At 43.1% G+C, this 18466-nt stretch overlaps 1 protein-coding gene across 5 annotated transcripts in view; it reads left to right on the top strand.

The window, feature by feature from the left end:
- Window positions 1–18466, top strand: part of LOC306835912 (C-terminal-binding protein 2-like) — a 66414-nt gene that overhangs the window by 42343 nt on the left and 5605 nt on the right. For 4 of the 5 annotated variants that reach the window (XM_079362702.1, XM_079362701.1, XM_079362699.1 and 1 more), the window contains 6 exons: window positions 11494–11648; window positions 14802–14946; window positions 15520–15726; window positions 16133–16347; window positions 17763–17893; window positions 18073–18200. In XM_079362702.1, coding sequence (XP_079218828.1) covers window positions 11494–11648; window positions 14802–14946; window positions 15520–15726; window positions 16133–16347; window positions 17763–17893; window positions 18073–18200 — 981 coding nt within the window. Of the gene's footprint in view, window positions 1–1765; window positions 2695–11493; window positions 11649–14801; window positions 14947–15519; window positions 15727–16132; window positions 16348–17762; window positions 17894–18072; window positions 18201–18466 lie in introns of those variants that run through there. The other variant, XM_079362703.1, reaches the window with a different exon arrangement.

Below are 18466 nucleotides of genomic sequence, written 5' to 3'. Positions count from 1 at the left end.
ATCAGCGGGCAAAACCAGGCTCCTGGTGATCTGCCATCTGCCAATAGGTGGGGGGAGATGGGATAAGATGCAGGAAGAAGGATAGGGATAAATGGGGGTTGGATTGGGCTGAGGGGAGGGGGTATGGGGGGGGGGGGGGGGGGGGGGGTGAGAGGTCAGGAGCTCCCAGATCGATCCAGATCATTACATGAGGTGATATGTTGTGAATGCAGTAGCAGTGTTGTGTCTGGGTATGTTGACCTGACGGCCTGCAGGCAGACGACTTAACCGCATTATGAAAATCCTTTCTAAGGGGTCTGTCAGAGTCAAAGAGGCTCAGCGTTGGGCTGCCATCTCTAACATGTGCAGTAGAACACAGGTTAATCTGTCGGAGCTCTCGGGTTCGAGAAGATCCTTAGGTGGATTTTCTCAAGTATCAAAACAAGTTCACATGGAGGAAATTAACTTGTTGGGGTCAGCAAGTCCACACATACGAACTTCAAATGAATGTGAGAATCTGTTCACGCAACTGCACGATTTTTTATTATATTCTATAAAAAACAGTCGTTTTTTTGTGGGTGATGGTAAATGGACTTGTGCTTTTACAATGTCTTTCACCACTCAAAGCACATTTACATGACATTCATCCAGTCACACATGCACGTACAGTATCAGAGGATGCTATGTAAATTGCCCTTCACTGGCTATGCTACCTGGAGCAATTTGGGGTTCAGCGTCCAGGGACAATTTGACTTATCCATGATGAAAATTTGCAATAAACACATGGCAACATATATAACTGTATTAAAAAAAAATAAAAGAAAAAAATAATGTTTTTATATCAGCTCGCCATATTTCTCACTCGGCATGCTATTGGATGGAGGCCTTTGTAATGGCCATGCTTTCAGACCATGTAGGTGCATTCAGAGGAAGGTCAAGGTACCTTTCAATTTGTCACATAATAATTACTTTTAATTAGGGGTTAAAAAAAACCCTTGGATTTATTTTTGTATTCAGGAGAAACGTGCAGGTACTGTGATAAGAACAGCAGATGGAGATATGAACTGAGTATGAGCTAATGTACCTTTTTGTAATAATTGTTTAATTTAAACCAAATTATATTGTTATGGCGATGTGGAAGCAATGTAATCACACGTTGCATGTTTTCTCAGATTGTGTCGGCCTGAGTAGCACCACCTGTGTCGCCTCGTTTTTGCTCACATCCTGTGCAAAGCTCAACACGTATCGATGTGTTTGGGGGCTCCGGTGGGTTAGTGGTTTGTGGACGTGCCCCATGTGTGGAGGATGTGGTCCTCCGGGCGGGAGGCCAAGGTTAGAATCCGGCCTGTGGCTCTTTGTTGTTTCCCACTCTCTCTCTCTCTCTCTCTCTCTCTCTCCCTCTCTCCCTGATTTGTGCTTCAGTTTTATCTCTAAGGAGAGACATACACATCTTAAAAAATAAAAACCTTTTTAAAAAAAAAAAAAAGTATTGCTGCTGAGTAACATGTTACAGCCTGAGATTGTGGCATCTAATGGCTCCTTGAACATTATAAACCGATCAACTTGTGCCTGTGATAATAAAGAGCCAGGATCAAAATCACAGACTGGGATCATGCAGTGAGAGTTTTGGAGCAAGAGAGAGTGAGACTGAGAAAAGGAGGAGGAGGAGGGGGTCTGAGAAAATGAAAGGGGCTGGCACTCTAAAAGAATCGTGAGGGCCAGATCACAAATAATAAAACAGAAAAAGGCAGGGTGGGAGGGAGGGAGGGAGGGAGTGGAATGAAAAAAAAAAGAGGGAGGAAAATATGTTGAGCGAAGGGGAAGGTCGGAGAATAGAAGAAGGAGTCGAACGTGTGCCAGCCGCGCTGCACCTCTCGCTGTGACTGCTGCTCTTCAAGGATTTTTTTCCCTCTCCATCTCTACTTCTCCTCTTTTATTTGCCTCCCTCTTTTTCTTTCCTGCGTAGCTGTGGCTTTTGCGGCTTTTTTTTCTGTCTTTTTCCCGTTTTTCTCTCCCCCCCCTTCCTCTCTCTTTCTCTCTCGCTCTCTGTCTCTCTATTTTTCTCTGACTTGCAACAAAAGGCTGACGGAGTGAGCCTGACGTCTGAATGAATAGCCCCAAACCTGCCGTGAAGGGATAGAATAGGGTGACGGAGCAGGAAAGAAGAAGAAGAAGAGGAAGAAGAGGAAGAAGCTGAGGAGAGGAGATACAAGTGATCTGGCTGGAGAGGCGGGAAAAAAAGGAGAGCGCTAACGAGAAGAGTACAGATCCCAAAAAAAAAAAAAGATTTTTTTACCTCCCCCCTCTTTGGAGATTAAAGTAGTTGAAGGCACCGCTTCCACTGCGCATTGGGAGGGGGAGTGACGATCGTACTTCTCACTCTCCCGTCCTCCCCTTCACCCACTGCCCTCCTGTGCCACCTTCCATTTATTTCCTCCCCCCTCTCAAAGAGTACCAGCCGTCTGAGGAAAAAAAAAAAAGGATATGGAGGTCTTGGGGGTGAGGTGACGAAGGAGGACAGATTTGGAAACGAGCAGTGTGGGAGAGTAAGAGAAGACAAGGGGGAGAGGGAGAATCTCCCCCATCCTTTTCCCCACTTCTTCTTCTATCTTTTTTTTTTTTTTTTTTTTTTTTTCTGAAAATATCCCTCTCCACTACATTTCCTTCACCATGTGCAGCTCCTGATTTGAAGAATGTGGAGACAGCATTTCCCAGGCAAGGAGCATGCTTCACGTTGTCTTTTGCGTCCGTGTTTTTTTCTGTCTGCATGTATTCATCAAGGGTAATAACAAAAAGCTGTGGTGCGTTTCACGGCGAGAGGTCGAGGGTGGGGGGGGGTTTGGGGGGATTTGGCTTTAAGGCTAATGAGCCTCTTATGTTTTTGCAATGGAGTGTGTCATGAAAACTGTGTGCGCACGAGGGCGAGCGCCCATGTGAGTGTGTGTCAGTGTTTTCCTCAGCGGGTTGAAGCCACAGAGCTGTGCCGCACAGAGGGGAAGGTGGGAGAAGAGGGGTTGTCATTCAAAGGGTCAAAGGTCTCAGAAGAATGGGCACTGAGTGGCTGTGTGTGACCGTGTTAATGGCTGTTATCAGGCGGTGACGCTGTCTGTCACAGAACGCGTGTTCCGACATAAGAGGTGGAACGATTGGTTCCTGTTTGTTGTTTTGGGATCTATCAGCGTACTGCAAAGCAACAAGCAATGCTAATCGAAAGCATCCATATATGGGGGACATTTGCTTTTACTATACAATTTAGACTAGAGTTGTCATGATAATCAGCAACTAATTGCTCTCCTAGAGCCATCACATGACAACACGACTGACTGTGTTGTAGAATAATTGTAATCGTGAGTCGTTGCCTCTCAGAGCTGAAAGTGTAACATTTATGTTCTCTGAGGGGAAAAAGTACAAACAAAATGGTTTAAACACAAAGAGCAGAGCTAATATTCTGATAATGTTGTCTGTGGAAATTGATTTGGAATAAGTTTTTTTTTTCCCCCTGAAATTTCGCGTCCATACTCTGCTGTTGTGGATGCTACATATTCTTTTTCTTTCTTTTCTGCCACGTTAGTGTGTGTGCGGTACATGTTACAGACCTCAAACGCTCACTCGTGCGTGTGTGCACAAAGTAAAAAGCCGGGTCCGCTGTTCATCAACTCTCGACAGCTGCTTTTGTCTCAGGACCCCAATTGCTTTTTAGGCCGTGCTGGCAAAGCACAAAAGGCAACGTTTAAAGAGGAGCTGGTGATGGATGGATGCTCCCCTCGTTCACTTTGTGTTGTATTTACAGCTGACACCACCTGTGATATCTTTATGTCAGCGTGTGTCTCCCCCCCCACCCCCACTTCTCTTTCTTCCTCCCTCCATCGCCTCTCTCTTACACTACAACATGTCATTTCTCCCTTCTCTTATCCTCCAACCCCAGCTTTTATCAAATCCCCTCCCTCCCGTCCTGCTTGGCTAGGCGTTTGGGTGGTGATCAGTTTTTGAGGAGGGCAGGCAGGGGGGGGAGGACAAACAAGGTCTTTGTGTGTCCACATAGTAGAACAAGAGACAGGCCGGGGTGGCGGCGGTGTAGTCGTGCGCTGATAGGGTCCGATGGGGGCTTGGAGAAGGCAAGTCTGCCAAATAAAAGATTACACCTCCCTCCCCCCCCCCCCCCTTTTTTTTTTCTACAGATGCCCGGGGATCATAAACACACTCAAGAAAGTAGACACTCCCAAGAATAACGGCGCCGAATTCCTGTTAACATGTCTTCACTTTGTAACATAGTTTTTTTTTTTTTTTGTAAATATTGTAAGTAGCATGCAGGTGGACATACACAACAAGCAGCTAAAGAAGCAAGAAAAAGGTGCATTGGCATTGAAAGCTGTGAATGCCCTTGAACATTTTACTCGACAGAACGTGTGACATCCCTAATAATTGCTGATCATTACTGGCTATCATCTGTGGGTGTGTGTGAAGCAAAGTGCAGCCAAATTCGTGTGTGTGTGTGTTTGCAGCTGAGCATAGTCCTGATGCCTCCCTTGAAAATGCTGCAGAAAAAAACGCTGATTGTGCCACTTGTTTTTAAACTCCATGCTTTGGTTGCCAGGTTGGGCAGCCCTTTGGTATGTTGCCTTTTGGGGGCATGATTGGACAAAATGAAAGCTCTTTCTCCCTGCACTTGAGCAAAAAAACATCACCTAAACCCCCTTCCTCCTCCCCTCACTTTCTGACCATCCCATCGCTGAGGCCCCCCTAGCTTGGGAGTTGCTAGGTAACCAGAACCAGCTGTTGGTCCTAAGCCCCGTTGAGCCCATCTTGGCTCTGCGTCAACCACTGAGTAGTTTTTTTTTTTTTCTCTGAAAGCTCACTGTGAACTCAGCGACCGCCGCCATGGCCCTGACATCATCGTGCCATGGAAAATCTTCCTCACTTCCTTTTGTTTTTGCAGATTTTTATTGTTCCACTGATGCAAGGACCGGCGTGGGAGCGTCCATGGCATATATCACACCAGTTTGAGTTATTGAGGAGTATTTCATCACCTCTTGGAAATGAGCAGGGGGAAAAGAATGAGCTGGTGGGTGGTGAGGATTTTTTTTTTGTCAAAGAAGTCACCTGAATTATAGAGTCCGCTGACAAAGACATGAGGATATAAAAGAGCCTGTAAAGTGTGACACTCCTCTGTGAGTTGAGGATTCTAGGGTGTCTCTGCTAACCGAGATTGGAGATAGGCTGAGAACACAGTGAAATTGTTCAGGGAATCACAATAGTGCAGGTAAGTCAACGCGACTCTGCAGTCCCAAAGTGGACCATTTAACTTTTTACACAAAGGTGTGTAAAAGCCTCACAAACAAACAACAAGTAAATCTAAAGGGAATGTTCTACCTTTCTAAAGAAAGTCTTTGTAAACCAACCAAGCCACATCAGAGATCCCTGAAACCACAAACACGGTCTGTGAGAAAAAAGTGCCAGAGCAGTAAAGATCACCTACACTGTGCTGGGCCAATTGAAAGACCACAGATTTGAACTAAGGTTCTTTTTTTCTTTTTTTCTTTTATTGATTGTTTGGGCTCTATTGAGGAAAAAGATCCTGACTCACAGTGTCTGGCATACGATTTTTCTGTGCCGCTTCTCCAGAATGGCCGCTTCCAAATGAGAGAATTATACGGCCCATCTTATTCACCATGGAGAGACTCTTTCCTCTTGAGCTCCTTCATTTATTTTTTGTCGAATGGTTTAAAAGATTACTTCTATTTGTATTGTCAGAATCCGAAAAAGGCCTTTCACTTTTGAACATCTGTAATCCATTTTGTGGTTGAAAGTACGCTCCTGCCAGCTCTGCCAGAAGTTTTCAAACTTCCTGTAGACTGATGAAGTTAGCGATTAGCGTTGGCTAAAGGGTGATATCGACTTTTGGTCCCCCCCCCCCACACACACACTTCCCTTCACGGTTGTAACAGCACATGAAGGGTAAAACTGTGTGTTGTCACTCTGAGTACTGATAAGATTTTGTGACTGCTGTTTGGCTTTGTTTCTTTATTATTCTCTATTCTCTATATTTCTATGAACAATGCTGAGTTGAGCTTTAATAAATACTTTTGGTACAATAGCAGGAAATTGACAGACGCAATTTCCATTTTTTTCATCCCAAGAAGTGAAGCCAAAGTATTTTCCCGCCTAATGTAAACCATCTTCAGTCATGTTGATTCTGCTGCTCGCAGAGGTTTATGTAACAGCGAGCAGGACTCTTGAAAAATGGCTCCATGGTGCATTAAAAGTGATTCTGGTTGTTCTGCCTGGTGTTGGGTGGGTCTGTGTTTGGACAGGGAACGTTCTGGCTTTGGTGGGTCCGCATGCCGAGCAGGAAAGCTTGCAAGCTACCGCCAAAGTCTCCGGGCTGGTGCCAAAGCCGCCGAGAGTGGGGAGAGAGGAAAGGGGGAAAAGACAGAGAGAAAAACCACAGGACAACTGATTGAAAAGGAAAAGTCAATGCATGATTAGTTCTTTATTGTCAACCGTACTGGGAATTAGTACATTTTAAACTGGTCGGGACACAATGAATACTGACATCTGTATTTGATCTTCATATGTGACCATCAGGAAAAAGTTTCTTCACATAGAAATAAGTATTTTTTTTGGTTTTTAATGATACGTCTAACTTTCTTAAAGCCAATCAAGAGGGAGCTAAATGTGATACGATGATTAAATACCCTTGATTTTCCCCTCATCAGTTTAAATGTGCTTAAAGAGTTTGACACATTTCTAAAGCGAAGGTTTAAAGTAATTGGTGTGTAAGACAGTTAAAATGAGGTAGGAGGGGTGATGAAGACTACACGTAACTGGAGTCGTCATAGACTGACACACCAAATGTAAATGAATGATCAAAGACACACAGCGTCTGGGCCCCTTTTTCAGTCTCATTGAAGGCTGTGGCAGTTTAGTGCTTCGTTTTTTTTTTTTTTTTTGGAATAGCTTTAAAATCTTCTCCACATCCATCATTGGATAAAACGTACTTTGGTCTCTCAAGTTAATCAACTGGAATAGACAGACACAAGGGAACCAATAAAATTGATGTTAGTGCTCAGCCGAAACATCAACAGATGACTTATAATTACCAATCGATGCCGCTGCGAGTTGATTCTCTGTAGAAATATGCACAGATCAATAAACAAACCCTGTGGTCATCAAACATAGACTTTATAATGTCTACGTAGTTAAAGACGCGTGCACTGACAACATACACCGTGGAAGAGAAATCATCATATTATATATTTTGAGCTGAACTCACGTGGACTTGAACGCAGCGTTTGTATCGTGATTATTGATACTCTCTGAATCACTTCTTCCACCCTAACTGCTCCACCTGCTCCGGCAGAGAGACGGGTAGTGAAGTGTCCTTCTTAAAGTCTGAGGCGAGACACACTAAAGCCCTGAAAACTCATTACCTTTGATGGAGACGGTCGGTCCCTGAGGGGGGGACGCTGGGTGGGGCCATTACGGAGCCTCAGTCAACAACACATTCTTAACAGTGCGTTTATATCATCATTAATCCACAGGGTGGTTCGTTCAGGCTTTAAACATGCACTCTCTTTAGATTAAATACAAAACAATGTCTCAGGTACAATAAACAGGCTCTCACTTTAGTATTTATTTATTTTTTAATGAAGAAAGCTGCAGACCTCTCTCTCCAAAACCAACAAGCTTCTACTAATCACCGTCCAGGTATCCCAGTCATTAAGAGGCTCATTAAGAGCCTTGTTAGGCGTTAATTATCCGCTGATACATCATGTGTTAAATGCGGTGCCACGTTCTGCCTTATTAGGCGGGGGGGAAGGCTATTAGCCACCAGGAAATAATTAATCATCAGCATTTTGACCTACTTCCTACAAGTGATGCTGCCTTTTCCACCAGCTTCATCTTGTCTGTGTGTGTGTGTCTCTCTGTGTGTGTGTGTGTGTGTGTGTGTGTGTGTGTGTGTGTGTATTCAGTCCAAGCAAGTCAGTCTGCGTGTCCGAGTGTGCGTGCGTTTTTCCGTGTGTTGAAATGTGTGTGTGTGTCTGTTTCAGAGGCGATATATGTTGCCTCGGCGTACGGCTGTTGGAGGTGATGGAAGTAGTTTCCTCCTCTGTCAGTCTGAGCTGTGATAATGAACTCTGCAGGAGTGTGATGAGGAGGCGCGGGGGGAGCTGAGGAGCCACAGGTGTGTTTGGCAAGCAGCCCAGCCCCTCCTTTAATCTCTAACACACTTAAAATACATCCACACTAACACGCACGCACACACACACACACGAGTCCCCCCAATGAGAATATTAAACACTTTCAGCTTATACTCTCGAAAAATTGAGGTCACTCCTTCTGTTAACCTTTTTCTTCTTCTGCACCTTTGTTCTTTTCTCTTTTTAATATGCAATTTAGGCTTTTGTGAAGTGCTGCTTTATGAGGACTGCCACAATAAAATACTGTTGTTAATGGCCGTGATAAGAAAAGTGATAAAAACAGTTTTATTAATCATAGTTAAAAAAGTGGCTCTAAAACTGTCCTCCTTGGTCTCCTTACTGTGCGTACCTTTTTTAAAATTACACAACACAGATTTTTTTTTGTAATCCTTTTCTTTTAGTCTGACAAAATAAATTATTGATGATCTGAGATAACGCTTGTGACATCACTATGACATCCTATGAAAACAATTGTTACTACACTTTTCACACCACACGTTGTATTTACCTCTGAAGTCGGAGTCAGGAGTGATGTCACACCCGAGAGGACCAGTAACAAGTTGGCAATAAGTTGGTCAAGCATCATGGGTGTGTCTAGGGGGCGTGTCCTTTGTTTTGTTAGCTAACACCAGGCGGTAAACATCATGCTAAGTGATAGTTTGGGTGAAAGCAGCATGACATCATGTCCACAGACACTATCAGTGTGATAATTTAATTACACTAAAACAAGAGTAAGTTGCGGATGGACACGATATCAAACAAGTCAACTTTGCTGTTGGATGGAGCAGCCATGTTGGATTATGAGCTTGGATTACAGAAGTTCCTGCGAGTTTCCGAGCTCAGAATTCTGACATCAGAGGAGGGGGGGGTCCTGATGACAGATTCAACTGGCAACCAGCAGTTTCCAACTTCAGATCAAATAGAATGCACCATAAGCACTTTGTCCTCCTGGGAAGCACAACTATGTGTTAAAATGAGAAATGTCTTTTAGGTTCAGTTGACGGGAAACCACTTAAGGGATGTGATGGTTCAAACGCACTCAAGGTTTCTTTCAAACCACTGAAACTGGAATGTTCTCGGTCAGTGTGTCTTTTGGTCATTCGATTTTCCTTTCAGAAACAGATCTTTAAAAAAAACTGTAAATAGAAATGAAGGAGTGCATTAAACTCCGCCCTTTTGGCTCATCTGCTGTTCCTCGTGTTTAACATCCTACATGTGTTAGCCTTACGTCTTTCCTGAATCCAGACTGGCTTTAAATCAGTTGAGCGTAATTGCTAACTAGCATATGACTGTGATGTAAAACATGGTGATAAGAGTTTCCCCTTCCATTACGATAAGTGGGCGGCTCGGCTCATATCCCGATAGCGAGGAATTTGCGATGAATTCTGCCAGCCTAGTAAACTATAAAGGCTGTATGATTGTCTAAGCTGTACGTGTCAATCACGCAGACATATTTATCTGTTATCACTTGTATCTCGAGCAGCTTTAATGCAGTCATGTATGATGTTTGTGTGTGTGTGTGTGTGTGTGTGTGTGTTTGGATGTGCATGAATTAATGAAACTGCATCATTTACAGGTAATGGTTTGTAAATGTAGTGCTGTGTATGTATAGAGGATGTGGTAGCTGAGGGAATGCGTCTCTGGTAAAAACTACAATGGAGATCATGTTTGTATTACACTGCGTATATAGAATGCTGAGTTTGTATTACCTCAGTCGACATTCATTCGGATGTAGAAATGTAATGTAACAGGATGCTGTTACAAGTGGTTCTGTTTGTTACACTCAATGGTTGTCATTTGTTAGAAAATAAGACAATCAAAAATCTCATCCAATCAGCTTCATGGAGCCTCTGTGGGCATGGTGTGATCAAAATTGATTGACAGCTTGCTTGAAACATCAGACGACATTTCTACTATTGGATGATTGAGATTGTTAAAAGCAGTATTAGTTTTTGCTCTATTTTTTTCCTGGACTCACCTGGCCCTTCCTCCCTAAATGCAAATAAAGGGACTGTCATAGTAACAGTCATTGAGATGTTTGTTTTTCCTCTTTGAATCATTGACCTGTACCAGTTAATACAGCCTTATACTGGGATCGAACTTGTGATTTGACTCAGTGGACAAAATAAAGGGCATACAGCTGCAGAACTGAAGTACAGTTAACTAGAACCGTGCTACATTTACATCCTCCTTTTGCATTTGTCGTCTCCGTTGAAAGCCTGTGATCTTGTTAAATCACATATGCTAGCATGTTGTCGTTGTGTAGGTCACTAACACTATCCCTGCTTCTCAAAATCTGAACACTTCAAAGACAGACACTGAGCGAGCAGGCTTGGATGTCCTCTCCAGCAGCGCAGATGTCACTAAATAAAATATTTCATAATCCTGCCCAAATCCTCTAATCACCATGACAACAGGCAGCAGGGAGCCAGAGAGTGGTGGAGTCTGGACCCCCGCTTTCTGCTTTTCTACTCCCTCTCCTTTTTTTTTTTTTTTTTGTGCAGTTTAGGTCCTCACTGTCAGAGTTTGTCTCTCAATATCACACCGTTTTTTTACATCAACTTTGTGAGCGCTGCACGTTGACTTTAAGGGAAATACATTTCCCACAGTCTGGCAGAGTCAGAGTATGACACTCAGGATTCATCAATACTGGAGTAGTTCCAGTTTCTAGCTGTTGATGTCATTAATTCCCACAAGGTCAATGATTACAACCCAATAAGGAGGTGAGGAGAACGACAGAAAGATTTGGAAAAATCACATCAGAAGGACAAATACCTGCCGACCCTCCTCATGTATTGGTCCAAACAATGCCTGGTCTGTTAAAGGTTTGAAACTGTGCATACACACACATACACAAATACAGTGGCACACATTGAAGGCCTGCCAGCTTTACGATGATAGGATAATGGAGGTGATGACCTCATGGGGTGAAAGGACCTGTTGCCTGGTAACAGTGTGGATAGCGGTGAGAAAAGGGGGCATTCATATCATCGTGTGTGTGTCTTTGAGTGTGTGTGTGTGTGTGTGTGTGTGTGTGTGTGCGCATGGAATCGACCGGTGTTGCCAGGTGAGAGAGATGATGATGGTGCTTAAAAGTAGAGAGATACATATCCTCAGGTGTGTGTGTTCAGGTGTGTGTGTGTGTGTGTGTGTCGCACACAAGCAAAACACACAGTTCCAGCTCGTGTAAACACTTCCTGCTGCTGGGAAGAAATTTCTCACAATTTTAAAGCCGCTTCTGCAGCTCACTTTGTGTGTATGCCAGACATAAATAATTAACTCACACTCTTCTCTCTTCTCTCGGTCTGTGCAGGTATTCGGCCCCAGATTATGAATGGGCCTATGCACCCGCGCCCCCTGGTGGCGCTGCTGGATGGGCGCGACTGCACCGTGGAGATGCCCATCCTCAAAGACCTGGCAACTGTAGCTTTCTGTGACGCCCAGTCCACACAGGAGATACATGAAAAGGTATGAAAGTGCTTTGAAACAAAAACGTTTTTATTAGACATTTTCAATGATGAGCAACTGCTGCTTCGACTGATTTAAGGTCAGAGTTCACTCTCACAGACGTTGATGTGCAAACAGCACGCAAATGGAGGAAGGGTCAGAAAAGCCAGAGCACATTGTATTATAGTCGCTCTGCTGTAACACTAATACAGGAAGTGTCTACATGAACTTAAAGGCAGGCCTACACACTCTCTAATACTGACTCGACAGGATTTCTGAAAGTGTGGAATAAATTGCCTACACTCGAGTGCAAAAGAACCCTCTCTTTCCCCTTTCTGTGTCTCTCTTCCTCTGTGATGTTTTAATAATATTTCAGCCCACTGGCTTCTTACTCTCTCCCAGTTCACCTCTAATGGTTTCATCACTGACTCTAATCCCGCTGGGTGCTGAAGTGCTGCTTTGTTAAATAAGGAGGAGGAGGAGGCTGCTAATAGAAATGCAGCGTAATTGTTCCCAGCCAGAGTGGGTGAAACATTTGTCTTCTTTTACTGCCTTAACGCCCGAGCCAAGCTGCAGCAATTTAACAATCGGGGATGGAGGTTTGGTTTCTTAAGACTCAAATCAAGAAAAGGAAAGACTCTGCTTTTAACAATTGAAAATCCCACTTTGCTCTTGGTCTGAAAACCGCTGTCATTTCTGGATTCATGCGAGACAAAAGGAAAAAGTCTGAAATGTTGCTGATGTGACAAACATTTTCTTTAACGTTAAACAAATATTCTCACACACACACACACACACGAACACACACACACATGTAAACACAAGCAGCCTCCATCCAGAAAGATGCTCTCGTAGTTACACATTACACATACTGAGGACCCATCTGGGAGGATCGATGTTGGCTGCGTTCCCACAACTATAAGACCTCAGCGGAGGGTACAGATGGGGCAAACAGCGCACACACACACTTTACACACTCCCCGACCGACGTGCTGCAAGTTTAAGAAGTGAAAGACTGTTCACACATGACTAAATAAACAATAAACACCAAACAAGCAAACACAAACACTGCGTGGATGTGAGCTGATGCAGTGATTAAAGGGGTCCGTTATTTGAGGAATCGCTGTAGACTTCGAGCCAGTAGGGACCTGCGAAATTTCTATGATTAGTTTTTTTTTTTTTTTTTAATCACACTCTCAAAGACACTAATTTGAAAACACTTGAGGTGTGTTAATTAAAAGAGGAAAGTCTAGTGGTTGATTTTCTGGATAAACTGTGGTGTATTTTTCAAATGCCTTTTTAAATGCTAAATCATTATCCACGGTTTAATTTTTTTTTGAGTGCAGCTGTTTTAGTGAAAAAAAATCTGAAAATTGTCGAACACTGTTGAGATTATGATTTTAAAAAAACAACAACAACTGTTTCTCTGGAAAAGAAGGCGTCAAGAGACGTGGAGCATGATGTGTTTAATTATCAGAGAAGAATATATTTGTGAATATTAAGGCATTCGGGACTCCGTGTGACAGTCAGGAGCAAAATGGTCGACATGAAATATTTAAGAAATGGGTGAGGCCGAGGTCAGTCATTGTTTCCTCCTGACTTTTCAGATGTCCTGCTGTAAATGTTTTATTTCAGTGTTGATTTATCCATGGCCCATCGTGGAATCAGCTGATGAAAGTTCAACAGGTTGTGTAATGATTGTGTCATGTTTTGGTAGTTTATCTAATATTCTGTACACATAATTGAAATCCTTTTAAAGTAATAGTTTGATAGTGTTTGTGACGAGGTCACCAAGAGTTGGCTGGGAAGAATCTACTCTTATTGTCATAAACAAAGCTAAAGGCCAGGAGGCGATTAGCTTAGCATAGAGACTGAGAGGAGAGGTCGACAGCTTGCCTCATTCATTTTATTACGTTTGCGCCTTCTAATGCCTTTAAAAGTCAGTAATAAACCGTGTCATGTTTTGTTTTTTTCCCCATGCTGTGATTGTCATTATGAGGTGTCATTTCCTCAGAGTTTAACTTGACGACATTAGCTCGGAGGCTATCTCACTCCAGTTCTTATTTCAGCTGAGAAAACAAGAGCCTTCTATTCGAGGTCTGTCAAAAATCCATGTTACCTTTTTTTTTTTTTTTTTTTTTTTTTTAAACAATTATCTTTCTTAATCTAACCAAACTGTGGCTGTTTTAACATGTTTGCCCCATACTTTGTTTGGCTAACAGCACAGTTTCAAGCCAATCATTACATTGGAGGCAACATCCGTCAGAATTCATCATCAGGCGTCGACAAGGTCTTTACTGTACAGAACTTATTATGTTCCTGACATGAAACTCCCTCTTAAACTACAAATGAATGGAAAGGATGTAAAGTAAGTGCGCCGTGTTCATAATGGAGTATCCCTGACTCCTCACTGGTGACACAGCTCACTGCAGTTTTTATGTTTTGTTTTCACGAACACAATTCAAATCAGCTCACTTCTTTCTGCTTCATGTAAACGGAATCAACAGTCTGCTGTTGATTCATCCTGTGTCATTTTACAGCTTCTTCTCCAGCAAAGTCTGCTGCTGGAAAGTAATGAGATTAACGCAACAGGAGAGCTCGAACCTGGGATTTAGCTTTCTTCTACTTCTGACTACAGCTAGCTCCAATAAAAAAAAGAAAAGTGTATGGAAATTCCCAGCTAAACTAATCTGGCTGGATTACTTTAATTCAGTTAGGGAGTTGTGGATTTAAACCTGTTCTTCTGCAGCTGTGGATGGCTGAGCTTCTCAGGAGCTGTCAGTCTACTGTAGGTCCTTGCCTGCAGTCACTCCAACCTTGTTTGCAATCAGCTTGAGTGACAGTGTGACTGAAACCAGCTTTGGCAAGCACTCATTATAAACAGCACTCATATTTTAGCGAACAAATAAACAATCAATTTGCATTTAGATGAAGAACAGTGGACATAACTTACTTTCTCGTTCAGGCTGGCTCCAAGTCGGTGCTCTCATAATGCTTCTGCCTACATATGAATACAGGGATGTTATTGATTAAACAATACTGCTAATATATGTATTACTTTAATGCAGATGTATATGGTCTGACATTTGTTGAACAGAAGTGTCATGTTAGGAGAAAAAAAAAAAGATTTAATAAGTATTCATGATTTTTGTGTTCTTCTGTCGTCTCCTTTAGGTGCTGAATGAAGCGGTGGGGGCCATGATGTACCACACCATCACCCTGACCAGAGAAGACCTGGAGAAGTTCAAGGCGCTGCGCATCATCATCCGCATCGGCAGTGGCTACGACAACATCGACATCAAGGCTGCAGGGGAGCTCGGTGAGACTGAGGGACAGAGGAAGATAAAAAGAGGCCGTCGTCATACGAGGGGGCCGTACCTGCAGCTCATACTGAACAAGAGATACACGGAAAGAAGCTGTTGATTTTGTGTAAAGACGTTGCACATTTAAATGGGCTCACTCAGGTGCCTGAACATAAACAACATATGTAACAGGAATGATCAGTAAACAGAATAAGTAATGGAACTGTTTGCTTGATATGCAGAGCAGATGCTCCAACAGATATGAAACTCTCCCTCAGATTCCCATTTGGCCCCTTCAGCATATGTTTGGTTTGAAATCAGGATTTAGTGTGATATCCTCATTATTGTTGTTTGCTGTAAGACATTTCCGCTCTTGGACCTGATTAGGTGTTATAATCCCTTTTAGTGTAGTTGTATACACAGCACAATTATAAAGATGTTAATTATGAGACAAAGATAATTAAAACAGCTGCATTCATAATATAATACGTTTTTTTATCTTTTTACTGTGACGCTATTATTCGTCTAAAGTGTTGATGTTATCGCTCTCATTTAATTTCCAATTGTCTCCCCCGTCTTACCTTCCCCAGGCATCGCAGTGTGTAATATTCCCTCAGCGGCTGTGGAAGAAACAGCAGACTCGACAATCTGTCACATCCTCAACCTGTACCGGCGAAACACCTGGCTGTACCAGGCTCTCCGGGAGGGCACGCGGGTCCAGAGCGTAGAGCAGATACGGGAGGTGGCGTCGGGGGCAGCCAGGATCCGAGGAGAGACGCTAGGCCTCATTGGATTTGGTTAGCTGCTTCTTTGGAGATTTATTACTGAAACTTCAGCTTACACATTTCAAAATGAGAGCCGGTGTAGTGACACAATCATCTGTTTTTATGTGTTGGTAAAAATCCACGGTGTCAATGATCACCTATGACAATGTCCTGTAAGTTTTTAGTGGAAATAATTATCCTTCAACTATCAAGGCATGTCTTTATTTGTGATATCAGTGAAGATTTTTTTTTTGTAAACTATCCCCCGGGGTTATTAGAATGCATCCTCTTAAAACCGTGAGTGATCGAACACATTGTGCCACTTTACTTTTAAATCAAGACTCTTTATTTGAACTCAACAACTAGAATCTGATTCTGAATTACGATCTGAGTTCACGCTTTTTTTCCCCTCTCACCTCCTCCTTCCCCCCCCCCCCAGGTCGCTCCGGCCAGGCGGTTGCGATGCGGGCCAAGGCGTTCGGCTTTAACGTGATCTTCTACGACCCCTACCTCCAGGACGGCTTGGAGCGCTCGCTGGGCGTTCAGCGAGTCTACACGCTGCAGGACCTGCTCTACCAGAGTGACTGCGTGTCCCTGCACTGCAACCTTAATGAACACAACCACCACCTCATCAACGACTTCACCATCAAACAGGTACGAACGACAAAATCTGAGACGCTAAAAAGTGCCTTTAACTTAAACAATGAAAAAGAATCAGCCTCGAAGTAGCTCATGTTTGCCCCAAAGCAGGCTGCACACTCTTCTGGGTAGGCTAATGATCCCTGAGGGCTGGTAGCACAGCTTCTACCTGCTGACCGTTAACTGATTTGGCTAGCTGCTGACATTCTTTGGCTGTAAACTCTCCTTTGTCCACATCCTACTCCACTCTGTAAAACAAGCTTTCAAAGAGCACGAAGATACTGAAATCAAGAACATTTGAAGATAACGCAGATGCTTGGAGAATCTCGATGATCCATTTGAAGAGGGATGGACATATGGGTGGTGGTCGTGACATATTTGCATGATTTACTTCAGTTATTGTAGTTCTTTATGGTTAAAGATGAAAATGCATCACTCTGTTCCTCCTAACAGTTTCCATTCTTTTGCAACTCTGATGTTAATGTAACCCAATCAATGCTAGCGTGTTAGCGTAGCGTCTGTAGGACCACATGCAGTCAAAGTGGAGTCTTGTGTGTGTTCCTCAACAGATATGAACCAAGCGAGCTGGCTTTGAAGTAAAAAAAAAAATAAAAATTAATATGTGAAATGTGAATATTATAATATAAGCTTTTCTTTGGGTTCAGATGGTATAAATGTAAATCTGTAATCCATGTTATCCATCATACCTCATACCTGATTTATTTACAGGTCAGCAATACATTTGTTTGATTCTTAAGAGCACATCACTCTTATTTGTGACAACAAACCAGTTAGTGACCAGCCAAGGAATACCAGTGACAAGCCAAGTTACTGTGCCAACCAAGTTCAGCAGCCTCCGTGAACGAGCAGCTAATCTTAACCTGAGTGTATTTCATCATGTCAGTTTTACATTGAAAGCTTCACACAACTTAAAACAGTTTGTTCTCCCGCCTGAAATAACGCTGAGTCAGAAGATTTTTGTTCCACTAACATGCTTATCACCAATCACACGTCAGTTATCCACCTTGTCGTCGTTGTCTCTGCTGCCACCTGCAGGACATAACATGAACTGCAGCTTGTGTTCTGTTCAAATTGTAAGCTGCTTCTCAAGTCTTTTTTTTTTTTTTACCACCAGTTTGGATTTCTAGCCTTCCAATAGAGTGCATGTTCTTCTACACCCTCACCTACATTCTTCTTTTATGGAAACCCAAATTCTTTTCTGAGAATTTGAAGAGATTAGTGTCATTTGAATGTGCCCTTTCTTTGAAAAGCCTTTTGTTTACGTGCCATTCTTGATTTGAAAAGGATTTGTTTGGGTTTTGCAGAAATGGCTTCCCACGTAGCATTGGTTGAGTGACAGCACTTCAAACACACACATCTCCATGTCGTACCGCTGAGAATATTGAGGGATATGCTGTGTGTGTCCTTAGATGCGTCAAGGTGCTTTCCTGGTCAACTCTGCGCGAGGGGGTCTGGTTGATGAGAAAGCGTTGGCTCAGGCCTTGAAAGAAGGCAGGATACGAGGAGCCGCCTTGGATGTCCACGAAACGGAGCCTTTCAGGTTTCATTGATCACACTTTCAGTTTCTTATTAAATGCACTTTCACCACGCGTTTTTATTTTTCGCTTCGGTGAAGAATCTGAAATATTTTCTGCTAACTCTGCAGAATAAGCGAGGAAGCTACATCCCTTTTGATATCTACAAATTCATGGTGTTGTTTTCTTTCTGTCGCTGGAACAGTTTTTCCCAGGGTCCTCTGAAAGACGCCCCCAACTTGATCTGCACACCCCACACAGCCTGGTACAGCGAGCAGGCTTCTCTGGAGATGAGAGAGGCGGCCGCCACAGAGATACGCAGAGCCATCACTGGTATAAAGCCATGTTTTCATACCTACACTAACTAGGCGTTAACGTTACGCTCAGGGTGGGAAGCTCTGATGCTACTTTAATGTCACACTACTGAAGTCCAGGTGTGAAGTCATAGAAATGGAGGATATATAGTTTTTGGAATCAACTGTGTGTATCAGAGAAATGAACTCATAACTCACCTTTTTCCCTGTCCTTTGAAACCAGTTGAAAGGCCCCATATATATTTTTTTTTTATTTAAGTCAAGTTTGCTTGCTTGTGCATGCAT

Source organism: Symphodus melops, assembly GCF_947650265.1.
Source record: "Symphodus melops genome assembly, chromosome: 15".
Taxonomy (NCBI): domain Eukaryota; kingdom Metazoa; phylum Chordata; class Actinopteri; order Labriformes; family Labridae; genus Symphodus; species Symphodus melops.
The sequence above is the reverse complement of the archived record's forward strand: the minus strand, read 5'-3'. Positions and strand labels throughout refer to the sequence as shown.